At 31.8% G+C, this 16,722-nt stretch overlaps 1 protein-coding gene across 1 annotated transcript in view; it reads right to left on the bottom strand.

Moving 5' to 3' along the window:
* LOC132944645 (1,5-anhydro-D-fructose reductase-like) overlaps positions 1-8,736 on the bottom strand; it is a 49,323-nt gene extending 40,587 nt beyond the window's left edge. Inside the window, exon 1 of the mRNA XM_061014101.1 lies at positions 8,652-8,736. Within this exon, the coding sequence (XP_060870084.1) occupies positions 8,652-8,696 (45 nt within the window). The 5' untranslated portion in view covers positions 8,697-8,736. The remainder of the gene's footprint in view (positions 1-8,651) is intronic.
* Positions 8,737-16,722: the final 7,986 nt, after the last annotated feature.

Below are 16,722 nucleotides of genomic sequence, written 5' to 3'. Positions count from 1 at the left end.
CGCGCGATGTTCGCCCCGGAGGGAATATCTCGTGCGACGTTTATATTGGATTTATTACCCCCCGACGACGCGATGTTTTTGTTTTTGCTGCAGCTCCGGGCCCGTGCTCGATATAATAATAATAATAATAATAATTGTGAGACGGCTTATCGAATGCGCAATGTTGTTGTAGTTCCCTCTCACCCGTCTCCCGTGCCGGCTACACACACACACACAAACACAGAGTATAGTACGATATAATCGTAATACGATAATTAGTCGAGAACCGTCCACTTAGCAGCCGCCCTTCTCCTCCACTCAACCGTTATTTATATTGTGCGCTGCATCGGCGCGCAGAGTCCAAATAACATCTACCCGATCGAGTTGTATAATAATACTATATACATGTGTTGAATTGAAGGCAATACATTGATCGATGTGTAGTAATATATATAATACGTATAATATAGTGTATTATAATGCATTTATTAGGTAGCTTGGGTGGTTTTGATGTCCTTCACCTATTTGGCGTGGACACTTGACGGCGGAGATAACATTTTTGGGTTCAAAGCGAAGGAAGGAATGTATTACAGGTATACTGCGAAATTGCATTGCGTTTGTTGCAACATTATCAATTATTAATAATATGTTATACTATAAATAGTAGCTGGTATATTAATGTGTCATACCTACCCTATTACTTTCAAAATTTAAATTTTATATCACTGTCACAACACACCATCATTAATTCGATAAAAGCTCGCGGTGCCACATTAACGATTTCCTTCCACTCTGAAACTAAGAATTTTGTTTTTTATGAAAATAGTTAGGTAGGGTCGTATAAGGAAAGTCAGCATAAATTTAGATAGTACAATTGAAAATAAAAAGGCTCTGACAGATGTAATGTTACATACAATTTTCAGTGATTATCGTCATGTAATGTAAGCAACTAATTTTTTTTATGAAGAAAAATGTATAAAATTGATTAAATTTAAAAAATATATTAAACAAAAAGTATTTTTGCAAGTGCAAATTCCCGTTATTTTTTTTAATAAAAATTAATTAATTTTTGTAAATGTTTATCTTTAAGTTGTGTAACTTAAAACGAAATCCGTGGTAAGCTACATTATTTTTTAATATTCAGTAAATTAAAAAGTTAAGCGATAGTGTGTATATTTATATAAACTTTGTAGTAAGACGGTTTATTTATTTAGTTTTTTGAGACATGAGTTTAAAAATTAACGTTTCAAGATATAATAGTTAAACCATTTTTAACTCAATACTAATTCACAAAAAAAATCGATTATAAAATATATAATCGAATGACTGTTTTCAAAATCGACTGGTAAAAATTATATTTAACACTGCAGAATTCGTCAACTTGATTGTTAAAAATAATCGAGTCGAAAAGTTTTATCCAAATACGTAACTTTTTTTCAACTTTAGCCCACCTTTGGGAAATCCTTAATTACATAACGATATACGATATAATAATATATTCATTTATATACGTTCAACGGTCGGGTCTGCGCCTAATCCCCCCACCCAACCCACCACCTCCACTTTGCTCGGATATTTTATTCTGTAAATACTAAATACATAATATACCCATGTGTTGCAAGCGTCCCGCGGCGGTGTCAGAACGGTTTCAAAGTCCATTACGCGCACCGTCGTCAAATAAAAGTCTGAAAGCCACGTGGGACACTCTGCAGGCTTAACGGTTTGTGCAGTGTAAGTGCGTACAGTTTTAATGTAGGTAGGCACGTCATCAGGTAATAATAATAATAATAATATTAATAGTACCTGATAACGTTGACGATAAATTCGTGGAGGACGATGACCAAATAGGTTGTATGCACAGTGTTATATTATTATTATTATTATTATTATGTATATGTTGGTAGTCGTAAACTCGGGGAGGGGCTTTAGAGTGGACAGAGGGCCCAAACCGGCAAAACGGGGTCGTGTCTTAATACGTAATATGATAATTATTAAGATCGTATTGTTATGATTTAGTGTATATCAGTATATGTGAATTATGTTATCAATATTTAATATTATCTCGTAATTATTGGTATAGTTTGTATAATATTATTATAGTCAGACAAGTGTCGGACATGTTTGAAAATATATTCCAAGGATATAAATTTTAATAAATTATTATGAGTATTTTATATACGCGCATCGTTTAAATCTCGATCCACCCCGTGCGATGATGAACGTTGTTATAATAAAATTAATTTACGATTTATAACACTTGATTTATTTAAAGTCTTAGTCAATTTATCGTTTATAATAGAACGGCTCCATAAACTGGTGTAACAGCTGGCCAGCAGTAGAAAATTACGGTTGCTATTCTATTATAATATTACCAAAAGGTTTCATTTTGTTTTTATTTTTAATATTTTTATGATATTTAACTTTTAGTATGGATATTGTTTTAACGATTCAACTCGTTTAACCAAATACTCAATAATACGAAGAAAAACACCATATTTTGCCTTAACCAATATTTTTTTTAATCATATAATTATTTTACTTAGTAAGTGAAACAGGGAGTTTGCACAGAAAGGTATTGCTGTATTAATTTATGTGTATAAGATTATAAGATATTATATATAATATGATAGCAGTTGATTATAATATGAAATCATGGTCAAGCTATAAAAGTGAATTTATTTCTATACATTTTTAAATTAAAAACGTATTTTTGCGTTTTTAAACAGCAGCAGATTATTTCTATAAATATTTTTATTATTATTAATATTTAAATAGGTGCGACTATTTCAAATGAAGACTCATAAAGTTCAATATGAAAGCTGTTGTTTAATAAACTTTTAATCGTAAAAAATGTTATTGTTTTTATGCAAAAGCTTTAAATTTAAAAAGTAATAATCTGTAAAATGAAATAATTTCCAAATCCTAAATACAAGTTATCAAGACTCGACTGTGTCCATAAATAAAAAGAAAATTAATTGATTGAATGATTATAATATCATATCATGTATTTTATTTAATATTATTATTAATTGGATTTAAAACAGTTAAAATGACTAACAATACTACTATTAGTACAGAGATGAAACTGTTATCAATAGTAGTACATTATTTGACAATCTGTCGAAAAAAATAATAAGTTTGTTTAAAAGTAACAGCAATGTTGGATCACTGACGATTGATTTATTTTTAAGTTACTATATATAATATGTATAGTGTATATACAATGTATACTTTATATCATTTCGAAGAGGAGTTACAATATTTTTAGGTTAAAGGCTGAGCAAACAATAGTTATATCATTGGTTGTACAATAACGTATGAGAAGGTTTAGTTATTTATTTTATCATCGTATTTTGTGTCTGGACTTTTTTTTTTTTTTTTTTTTTTTTTTTGTCGGATACGTTTCCGGGATCATGGAACCGTATTAATATTTAGATAAAGAATAAAAAAAACCATCGTTTCGTAACAGACTTTGAAATAACAATAGAACACAATAGTCAATAATACTATGCATCGAATATATGATATAATAATATTATAGTAGGGGGGGACAAGGTGGCCGAGCGGTCAACGCGACGGATTCGGCACAGCCGGTCCGAGTTCGATCCTCGACCACTGGGCGGCATTTTTCTCCGTGCAAGTCACGGTGTCCGGAGAACAAGTGCCGCCATCCCCCCACCCCGGGGCACGGCAGAAACCTACGGGTGCCCCATTAGAAATTCTGCCAAACACAACACACGTGTATCAACCTACCCAATATAAAACCTACAGTGCCCTCCCCACACCCAATGGCCTATGTTGCCGCGGGTTACCCAATAAAAAAAAAAAAAAAAAAAAAAAAAAAAAAAAATATTATAGTAGGTTTAATATTATCAAGTCATATATATACCTATAATATTATGTAGGTACTGTAAGAGTATATTATTCAATAGTTTCAGAAATCAAGCCTTTTTTTGTTTGTTAATTCTCAAAATATGAAGATACAACTAATACACTGAACGTATATTTGCAGGGAATCATTTTTCGAATGATATAATATAGCCAGTGGTCCTCGACTGATGTATCACGTATTACCGTGAAGTGTGTTCGATCAAAAAAAAAAAATTATTTATATTAAACGTATTCAAAGTATAAATCATGACATATATAAACGCCGTTATTGGCTTATGGCGTGATAGTAAAAACCACAAATAAGTAAAACAATCGTGAAGATAGCCTTATTCTTAATTTGCATAATATAAGGTACTTTTTCAAAAATCCATAATTGTTGTAAGTGTCTTCATTTTTATGGATCTAAATTATTATAGAGTGTCATTGTAAAAAAAAAAGTTGAGAAACACAAATATATAACTATAAAAGTAACAGTAGTAGGCATGTCAGTCGTTTGACATACAAAAATGTATTAGGACGCAATATTTGTAATGTAATATTATTGGAGGTTTTGTGCCGAACTATTAAGTTCACTTACCGATACACGTCTGCGGCAGTTTTCGTGGTACATATTATACCTTAGCGGCATAACTATTGTTCGCTATTTTGTTTTGTTCAGGTTTTTTTCCTTCGGCGAACTGTTGAACGCATTATAAATCTGGTTTGGACCAAAAGTCGTCTAAAAACAACACGATATATGTACGTTCTTGTAGGGATGACAGCGATTTATTGCACATAATTTCACTGTACACGATCACCTCAACTAAGGTATGCACGCATATCACACGTAAACATTTATTATCAATTTATTTAGGCATAACCACGTCGTGACGGCGACGGAAGTGGACTAAAATGTTATCCATGCGATATTCTTTTTCTGTGGTGAAAACTTCAGTGAAGTCACAGGTTTGGCCATGTCGTACTTGTAACACTATTGCGCCCACATAACACAAATCGCCCTACTTTTGCACGACGAACACCTGCGACGATATGGCTGCATAATATACTGACATAAAGTACTGCGATAATAAATCTTTCCAAAATGGTGTCCAGGTTTTTTTTAGCATTTTTCTAAAAAAAATTGAGCTCCACACAACACGAATTGTCTTTTTACTAACTACTTTAACTGTGGCCGAAGTGACAGATTGTTTACCGTGACCACTTACCATATGGTTTACCTTACACTTGCGAGCGGGTAACCATGATATTGACATCGATATCAGTATTGATGAAATAATGTGGCGACGGACCGTTCTCAACGATTCTCGATAAAACTATTTTTGCATCACCGTTCAAAATTGCGTTAAGTGTTAAGCTTGAGCAGTGCGACGAGTCAAGGTAAGGTGCTGATCAATCGCCTTTTTGGTATTATTCACAGGTTCCTATAGAACTCAGAAACCTCTACCACCGTTTTTTTGGAATTTTTCAAGTTGCACATTATGTAGCACGTGTACAGACATTTGTAAAATCAATTAACACCTCGATTAAACAATTGGGAGATCGCCAAGTCCTAAACTAGTTGAAACAAGTATGGTCTCTAGACTAAAAATAATACTATTCAAAATTCAAGTACCATAATAAATTTGAATACATTTAATTATAAAAACATGTTTTAAATCGAAATCTCTATAATATACACACATGTATTCCAAAATAACTAATTATGCATTACTTATTTATTCATTTATTAATTCACTATTTGCGTTTAGAATGTTTTGTAATAGGTAAATGTTGAAATCTTACTGGATAACTTTTTTTTTTATTAGTCTTGTATTATTATTCAAATGTAGAACAAACTGAAAAGCTCAGTGTTTTAAAACTGTGATCATGTTTCTTTATAGTAAAATATGCTTATTTGTCTTGTTTGAATCTGTTTTTTTTCATGTTTATGTATACAACATCATGTGTACGATTTATTATTATTGCCATATTTTAAATTGACATTTTTTAGATGTATAGTGAATATTTTGTAAACGCCACTGCTCAGTTTAATCTTGGAGACAAATTTCTCTGTTTTTTTCTTAACGGACGTCTGTACCACTGTGAAACCGTTTTTGTTCAGTATCTCATATTTGATCATGTTTTGATCCTTTGCATTTCAATAACATAATTATAAAAGTTGATTCGTCTGATTTATTATTATGACTCAACTTCAAGGTAGGTACCTCTTCGTCAAAATCATTCTAGTGCTCCTCTTTATGTATACCTTTATGTTCAAGCAGTTATATGAAACATAAGCCTATTAGGCGTTTAATTTTAATGGCCAATGAGGATCCATCTATTGATCTTTAAATTTACGATATTATGTATTGTAATTAAAATTTCATTTAATTGTCTATTATGAGTGTTATTGTATTTATTAATTATGTTATTTTTAAAAATGTTCAAATAGGTTTGAAACCCGTTTATTGTTATTTATTATAAAATAAAATGAAATAATAGGAAATTAACACCGTGGTTTCAATAGGCCATTTTGTTACATGAATTGCGTACTTATTTTTTATTTTTGCTGAACAATAATAATATTACGAAAATACATCACCTTTAAGTTTAATTTGCGGTCACAGTGGATATTAATTTTTTTCATTTATTGTAGTTACCTATACCTTTTTTTGGTTTCATATAGTTGGTCTATAACAAACGATGAGTTTCGATGTTAATCTGATGGTTACGCCGTGCAAACTATTTACGCCGTTATCATTTAATCGAAGTACTATTTAAGCTCATCACTTCCCCTTCCTATGGGTAACATGAAATTTAAAACACATCTGTGTAAATCACGGTGTTGCGTAGAATGTGTAAAATAATATGTACACTTTGAGGAAAATCTAACCAAACCTCAGAGGTCGTCGATCCGGATGATCACGTGTCGGACCACAATTAAATATAATAATTTGTACCGATCAGTTCGGTGGTATGGCGCATAAAGTGTACAATTTACATTACACTTGTACCTATTAAACACATTATAATACGATCCGTATACCTACAAAACAATCATAATATTATTATAATGACGATAATTTGTAGTAGACAGATTCGTGGTCGTGAACCAGCGGGCAAGCAAAATCGCCTGGGCGTTATGCGAGACAGTATAATTTTGTTTTTTATTTTAAACTTATAGCTTTTAAGTGTATAATAATTATTCAACAATATATTTTATGAAGGAAATTAATACGGAATCATGGTAAGAAGTCCTTAAATTTAAATGAAAGATGAAAGCTTAACCGTATACTAGCTGAAGAACAAGACATGACCTCTAGTCCACACGATGAATAAACCGGCACCCTTTACACCATGCGGTGCAGTCGCGCGAGCGTCTGTCCTACGGCGCCGGCCAAATGTACCGCGTGGAGGTCTCACACACACGATTCACCTATTATTCATAATGTATACATTATAAACACACTGCACGTACCTAAATCCCTTGTGCAACATTACATTATAATAGCGTCTCACAGGTATTGTATTATAAAACCTGAAAAACAGTTTTGCGTTTCCGGTTTCCGTTTATTTATTGCCGCGGTCACGTCCATCCTCCGGTCCGCCGACGGGCACCGGATCTGTCGTCGACGCGACGTTCCACTCTGAATTACCTAATTGATGGATTATTTTTTGGACCCGGAATCGCGTGTTGTCGTCGCCCACTATAGGGGTGGATTTCAATTTCCTGAAACGTGTTCTCGTTCCATTTCGTTTTTACATAGAATATTCATCGTTATAATATTATACGACAGGTTTTTGATTTCCCGACGTCGGTGATTATTTTTATTATTATTATTATTATTGTTGTTGTGGTTATTGTTGTACCCAACAACTACAGCTGGTATAATGAAAAGAAAGAAAATAAGTTAAAATTCGGTATATTGTGGTGTCCGACGACGGTCCGGTTCGACACAACTAGCTGCGGTTCAGTGGCTATGTATGCAATACTACATAGTCCATATCATACTCTAACCACATACTTAGCGTCACTGCTATACGACAAAGTATGCAACATAGTTATCCTGAGTATTAAAAAATAAATCAAATTTATTAGAGTATAATAAATTATATTTTATACGTCAGTCTAAACACATTTGAAATTATAAAAACAATTTCGTACAACAACTTGTCAAGATAACCCAAAAATACTGCGTAGTCTATAACAAGTGTAACTAACTAATACTACCATTGATCATACATATACTATCCATACTGCATAATAGATTATAATGAATGTTACTATCTAGCTGTAGGTAAATACTTAAAATATTTGAGTTTTTGATATTTCAGGCTTTTTATATTAACTCTCATAGGTACAAAAACATTTAAACTGTCGTCGTGCATAAGATAAACATTAATTCATTTATTCAAAACCCGTAAGTCACGACTCGTACGGATGATGCAAATGATAATATGTTCTCGAATAACTTCGACTTGTCAACTTTTAATATTATTATCATCTATATAGGTAATAGACCCGAAGAAAAAAACAATAATATTCGTTTTCCAGCTCTAGAACGTTGCAAATAATTCAACGGCCTAACACAACGATATATACCATTATAACAAATTAATAAAATAATAATAGATTATGTTCATCGCGTTTGAACACGGACAATAATATTCGTATTCACGCGCGATGGACGACAATGGTCACCGACGAATGCGCACAACGTTCGGTGGTTGTTCGTGAAAGTAGGGGTTGATGGGCGGCAAAATATTATTATTATATGAAGTATGGTCTTTTGTATACCTACACAATAATGGTGCGTGGGTGGTGGTGGTGGCGCCGCGTCGCGCATAATATTGTAAATCGCTTTTATGCAGTCTCCGGTCCAGTCATCTGTTCGTGACGCGTCTCGGCCGTGTGATAAATCCGATACGGTTTTCGCACCCTTCTTAACGACTTTAATACGTCTCTTCCTCCCTACTTCTCTCTCGGTCACTCTGGGCACACACACGCACATATTATATATATTTGAAAGGCGAAAAAAACGACCGGACCGTAAAAGTCCCCGACCGTTAAGACTTTACACTCGGTTCGATGGTGGTGTGTGCGTGCGTGTGTGTTTGGGAGAGAGAGAGAATTTCGAGTGTGTGTATGTATGTGTGGGTGTGTGTGCATAAATGTAGTTTCTGCGGACGGCGGGTAAAAGAAAAAAAAATCTATAAAGCAAAATAAAATTTAACGTTGAGCTGGAACTATAAGTGAGCATTTTTTCCGTACACGAATAATAAATATATATTATAATATTATGTAAGGAAACTACTGCTAAGAGAAAAAAAAATGAAAATTCATTTTTAATAAACGGTGCCGCCTATAGGGCACTTTGGGTATTGTCGAGTCGATCGAACATCGTATTATATATCTAGAGAGTTCTTTTTTTATTATTCTTATTATGTTATTTCGGACAACAATAAAAAATATGTTAAATAAAACACAATGGCGAACGGAATAAAACGAACGAACGCAGTAAGCGTTTTATACTCTTGTTGTATTATATGGGGTTAAAAGAAAAAAATGATTTTTACGATTTTCATTTGTGATTTTATTTAACTTGGCAATAAATATATTATATTATATCGTGATATTCGGAATGTAAACAAGTACTTTTGTCTGATACGTTAGCGTATATTCGCGTTTAACTATTTGGTCAGTCAATATAATATAGTTGAAATGAGCCAGCGACAAATCGTCCGACTTTCCATATTCGTTTATACTTTTCTGCATCATAATATTACGAAAAGAAATTTCATATATTTTTATTTGAAAGTATCAATTTTATGTCATTTCATAATTTTTGGTCAAAATTCACTACTCTGTATTTTATTTACTTTAATAAATAGTTTCTACTAAAAATGATAAGTTATTTATTCGTATCGTCAATAATATCATAAAATAAACGGAAAATAAATCTAAACACATAGTATAACTATATGAGCAACCGATTAAATTGGATGAATGAAATTATGGGAACGGACATGCACAAAACCACAAACACGTCGTGATTATAATATTTTAATAAATCTAGTCACAGTCACCATTGTGGGTTTTTCTGGTGTAAAATATCTTGTCAATTGGACATATTGTTATTACTAATATTGGTAATAAATTGGTTTTAGATTCACTTCAAAAGAAATTAACTTGATGTATCGGTGATTTTGTTTGTTTGCTCAATAAGTAAAATGGTAGCCGGTTGTTTTGGCCTGTAGGTCATATATAGTTTAATTTGTCCAACTCTGAGATACAATTAATGTTCAAATCGAGAGCGTTATAAAACGAAAGGCCGAAACGTAATTAGTAGCGATTGCATTCCAAACATGTAATATGAGAATATACGTCTTAAGTTGTACATACAACTTATCGATATATTGAGAAAAAATTAATGCCTGAATGCGTTGATAGTTTTGTTTCAAATTAAATAATAGGTATTTTTATCGAACAAGGATTAGAGGCTATGAAAGCAAAAACATTTGATCGACAGTATACCTCGAAAGACCATTAAAAAAATCATTTATATAAAATTGGGTTTAGTGATACCATGCTCATTATTTAGAGGCATAGTGTTTGGTAATACATTATATTACGAGACACGTGAGCACCAAATTAATTTGTATTTATTTTACAGTTTTTATTAAATAATGATGTTGTCGATAGGGTGTAAATAAAAATAATAAAAACAAATAATGCTGAGACCACTCGAAAACATATTTGTAAAATCTGAAAATCGTTTTAGTTCGACCGTAGGTTATCGACCAACAATTATATGCAATTAGTAGTGTTTGAAAATTTTATAAAATATAAAATTGTGTGTAATATTTTAACATTTTAATATGATTTATTGTGTAGTTGTGGACAGTGTTAACCTTAATATTAATTGTGATTTTTAATGCAAATTCTGTGTTATAATTCATGTGAAAAAAAAATAATTAACAAATGATAAATAAATTAGTGATATTTAAAATGTTCAACAAAAGCACACCACTAATGCAAGTATAAAGATTTAAAAGCAAATATTTTTATACTTGGTGTTACTTATATATATACGTATTTTGTGCAGTGTTTTTAGTGTGGGACATAACTAAATAAAATTTTTTCACTCAATATAATTTAATTGAATTTTATTTGAAATAAAACGTGTATAATTTTTTTGTTATAATATCAAAATTACGAAAATCAAATATATGTTTGACAATTCTGAACCATCAGTAAAAACATTATATATAGCCACAATAATAGTTCTAGAATTTATAATAATTAATATTGCTTATTATCACTGCAACATCTTCGACAGTAAGTATTTTCTTCGACAAAAAATATTTCAGGTTTTTAGATGGTTTTACTATAAATAGTTGAAAACAAGAACCAGATACATTACCACCGCATTTAATATGTTATTATTATAGAGTTTAGATTTTTTAGTTCTATAAAACAATGAAATAAAGCACTTAAAATGAAGCAAAAAAGCACTAAAAGTCTGGAAAAAAGTCCCAAAAAAACTAAAAAAGAATCCAAACTATTTTTAAAAATCCACAAAATAAATGTAAATAAGACGCGTATTAATTTTGTAATTTGTTAATTTAGTATCAATATTTGTGTTGAAAAAACAAAAAAAGTTTCACATTTTTCATCGTCTCAATACGTAGTGTATATATAAATATCCCTAGTGCATCTTGAAATTACTCTTATTTAATGTCCCAAGTTCGTCCAGAGTAAGGTATCAACCGAATGAGTCCAAAGAAAAAAAAAGATTGTTTTTTTTACGCCCGAATGCGTTCTATAGTTTATTTAGAGTTACAATCGGTGCACTATCAGGAGGTGTACTACTGGTTTACACTCCAAGAATATTTTGGCTTACACCCAATCATTTTAGATTATTGCATCTTCACTAAACATGTCGTTTTAATTTATTTTGTTCTATTTGATTATAAATATTATATAAAACATGTTTTAAACACATACTTAAGTAATGTTTTTCCAGTAGCAACTGCAATATTTTTTCAAGGGGTGTAGACACTGCATGTTTTGATTTCCAATAAATAATTCAAGTTGTTCATGATTCGTAATAAAAGCTTGTAAAAATATTATTTTTTATATGACTGTGGAGGGGGTAGCTTACACATGCATGTTATTGAATTTCATACAATTATTGTTTGTGATTGTGATCAAAAACACGATAATATTATTATGTTATTTTTGAGTAAACATTGGAAGGAATGCCTTCAGTTTAAACTTTAAATAAACTCTGTATTAAAATTGCATATACAACGCGCCGTCTTATAAATATGATCGAATTCATACTTTAATAATAATTTATTAATTCAATATTTTAATATTTTACAAACTCTACTAATAATGTTCTACTTTGGACTATAATTATTTATTCAGTTTATTCCATTGTTTTTCATTTTTACATTTTCAAAGACATTTTATTATAACTTTTTTGATTTATACATCATAATATATATTATATTATTAGTATTTACTATTTCATCATATTTAATCATGCACAATGTATTAATGCATTAGTATAATATGGTATACGCTGTGTATTGCAAATTAAGGATTGGAGATTGTTATTTTGTTTTTAAATTAAATTTTACACAATGGAGCTTAACAATAAAGTAGTACCCAGAGGGGATTTGAAATCCTGCGTCACTTTTTTTTTTATCGTATAGTGAGTTTATTTTCAATAAATTTTATCTGTATGAATTTTGTTTTTTTCTTTACATAAAAACATCTTTCTTAACAAAATCCTACGCTACCGCAATAAAGTGTGTTTGGAAAAATATCCGGTATTGTACGCGGCACATAACAAGAAAATAATACTTTGAACCAAATATCTGGAAATACAATAAATGTTCTATACAATCATTCGGAATTGAATGAAACTTCTGCTGTGTATAAATATATTTTAAATCGCTATTTGGTTTTTTAAAAATTAGTCATTGTGCATTTTATTTTTAAACCGAATCGATGTGATATACACCACGCATGAACACAATACATATTATATTATTAATATCATATCATAGACCATAGTACAAGCACGGGGAAGAATGTAGAACGTATCACGTGACGTTAAATCTAATAGTATAAAAAAAAATAAATAAAAATATATTTGTAATATGTATACAGTTCGAAAACGTTTATAATTCTCATTCAGATATAACTTTTTCTCCGAAATCCAGCAAATGGAATGAAACTTTTTTGAAAAGAAAAACCTAAGGACTTGAATGAAAAAAAATATACTTTTGTATATTATAAAATATATATTTTGGGAGAGCAACGATTATTAAAGAAAAATAAAATAATAATAAAGGATAATACACAACGTTATAATATTGTAATAAACGTAGGTACCTACGAATACAACGTCTACTGCAATTTGCAAATGCACGTGCGCCGTGAGGTACTTCTTGTAAAGGTGGTTCCCTGGTTGATTCGTTGAATTGCATACAATTAATATGTTATTGTGTGCATATTCAGGGAACGTTGGAGTGGCGAACGATTGTGTTGTATGAATAATTTGTTATACAGCTGCAGTCGGCCGCCAAATGATAAAAACATGAAACGAACGAAAACTCGTCTCGTCGGCGTCTATCATAATATATTATTCAATAAGTGCACGGTGAGACGTCTTCGAAGGAAATTATATTATAACATATATTTGAAAAAATGATAGTAATAATAATAAGTTGTCACTGCAGAGGGAAGAAATTATTGTGGAAACGATTTCAATTACGAGGGCACACAAAATATTATTATTATTACGACATTATAATATAATATAGGTACGACGCAAAAAGGAAACAAGGGCGAAGCGGTTTCCGGCGATGAGCCGATGACACGTGGTTGATATTCGACCTAGTTTTACATTTTATTCGACCTTGACGTGATACGCGAAGACTGCGGCCGTGCGTCTTCTGCACAAACGACACGTCGCGCGTATATCGACGCGAACGATATATTCATACGACGTCGGCGCGCACACTGCGTGCATAATGTGGTTATGATAACCACGACCGTGACGTACCGTATACCGGGTAATGCCGGTACGGTTAATATGGTACTATCGGTGTTATATTCGCAGGTCTGCGTACATTATGCGATGGCAGTCTCCAACGTGTATGGTATGGAGGTGGCGGTGCTCGATCGGCTCATTGGTATTCGCGTCGCCAAAACGCCACGTCGCTCGGCGCGGGCTCTGATGGCGGTTTTTGTTAATTAAGTTCGAGTCGTCGTCGTCGTACACACGTTTGTTATTAAAACGGCGGAAATCTCGAGTCGACAATTTCCGACCGCTAAACTTTTATTGTCATGATTGTTGTGTGGTGTGTACGCTATACATGCGCGTTGCACAGACACCGACAATTACGGCGGCGGCGGCGGCGGTGGATTTACGTGGTTACAACCCCGCGGCGGCGTCCTGATGTACATAATATCATTATTGTCGCGTACAATTAAACCGTTCCGAATTATTTTTACGGCCCGGACATGTCCCGATTTTATTCCAACGGGTTTTTTTCCGATTATTATTATCATTTCAAACACAACGCGCGCGGTCGATCGTATCCCCGAGACAAACATTTATTTTTCAAAAACAACTGTAAAATATCATACTTATTATCTCGATCCCAATCGTTTTTTACTGACGACCCTAACCTGGTCCAATATATAAAATATTTGAAAAATCTGGTGTTATTCATCTAAAAGCAATTCAACTATATAGGTGTATTGCACACTATTGCAGTATAATCATTAAATTCAATAATTTTATTTGTCAACATTATTACAACCGCATAACAATTCTGAGTAGATATCGGTTCATGTTCTGTCATTATTCATTCAACCCAATTCTGGATGGTTGTCAGTCTGTATAATATTATAGCTGTTATTCCTTACGTTTACAGAGACCATTGAGCAAATATCGACAGATAAAATACATTTTAAGAAAACCAAAATCGTTCATCGTAATGCTCAGAATCCAAATGTGTTTGGTAAAATTAACAATGATACGATGGTTATTGTGTACTGCTGGAAATAAATATTTTATTGTAATACATATTTTGAAATATTTGGTACAAAAATGTAATTAAAAAATTGAAATCTCTTTCTTTAGATAATATAAAATCCATATAGTTGTTAACACAATGGAAAAAAATAGTGATTTTTAATGTAACCATTAAAAAGCAATTGAATGAATAATTGTATTTATCTAGTGATTATATAAAATGCTGATACTTTGTGTACGATTGTATGATATACAGTGATAATTATCAAACAAATTGTAGAATGTTGGTCTGTTATTATTCACTTACGTTTTATATAACTATACGTCTATAATATTAATATACTACCGACTACGAAAACTACAACACGTGGACTACATAGGATTTCAAAATGAATATGGTGTGTGAGCCCTTCTCTCGAATATAATTAAAGAAACCTATACTCACTGAGTATAATAATAATAATATAATACATATTATTTATTTGTTCCGTGTACAAGACGGTTTTTGTAGACTTTCCGTAATAATAATAATACTATTATACAAAACAATCGCATCACACCCCATCGATTAGAATCTAACGAAAAAAAATTAACCCACCAAGAAAATTACACTTTTTGGGTCAACCAATATAAATAATAAATATATATATATATATATATATATATGCGGTCAGGAAAATAGAGTGCGGGGGCATCCACCCACGTCGTCCCTAAAATTATTGGCTCCCTTTTGCGGCGTTATCATACGAAATATGGAAAACAGGTAAGGTTCCACGCAAACCACACGCTCGCATTTTACTCACGCGTAATTAGAGGGTAGTGTCGAGACTCAGAGGCCACGATGCTCATATACAGGGTGACTTTTTTTTAAAGTATGACGTAATTATGTGTGCATTTTTAATGTTGTTTTTAAAACATCGTGTTCGTAATATTATTTATCGTACTTTTTAGAATAATATTCCGTTTTGTGAACGGTATAATACTTGCATTTTTGTTTCGTATTATTTTTGAACATACCTTTTTTCTTAAAATTTCATATACATAAACACAGTATAATATAAAGTCTTTAAGCAAAATAGTTGATTGCTTGTTTGAACGCATTTTAATAGTTTAGAGAAACGGGAATACACACACAAATATGAGAACATTCCTCGCTGCATTTCACCGTTTTTAACTAAACTAAAATGCTTATATAATTTTGCAGGAATTCATTTTTTGATACATGACACTTTCGTAGAAATATTTTGTTTTCGAAACTAAAAATACAGATTACTTCTTGGAAAATAATATCAAAAATTCAAGTTAATTATATACGTCCGGAAACCTTGTTTTATTTAGCCAGTATAAGTACGTAGAATATCTGGTCCCACGCGCAAAATGTCGACTTAAAATAGTAGCATGTGAAAAAACAATAAACAATAATATCACCCTGTACAATATTTATATAAATATAATATGTACAATATTATTATAGGGTGGTCGCGCGTCGACGGACTCGTAAATCACAAGAGGGCGGGGGCGCACGTGCGACTGTGTTTCGTGTCAAATCGGTTTTCACGACGATACGGTGCATATTATTATTATTATTATTATTATTACTAATATATTATTATTATAGTTTGTCCACGTGTATCACATTAACGTTGCGTATGTTGCGGCCAAAGGACGCAATAATTGTATATTATAATGTAATCACAAAGTTATCATAATATTAGATATTATTGTACGCATAATAATAGTACAATGTGTTGATTGCAAAGTTCTCGGGGGGCTAGAAGGATGTGCATTTTTTACTTATTCGCCCCCCAACACT

Source organism: Metopolophium dirhodum, chromosome 5, assembly GCF_019925205.1.
Source record: "Metopolophium dirhodum isolate CAU chromosome 5, ASM1992520v1, whole genome shotgun sequence".
Classification (NCBI taxonomy): Eukaryota; Metazoa; Arthropoda; class Insecta; order Hemiptera; family Aphididae; genus Metopolophium; species Metopolophium dirhodum.
Note: the sequence above shows the minus strand (reverse complement) of the source record. Positions and strands in the feature narration are given on the sequence as shown.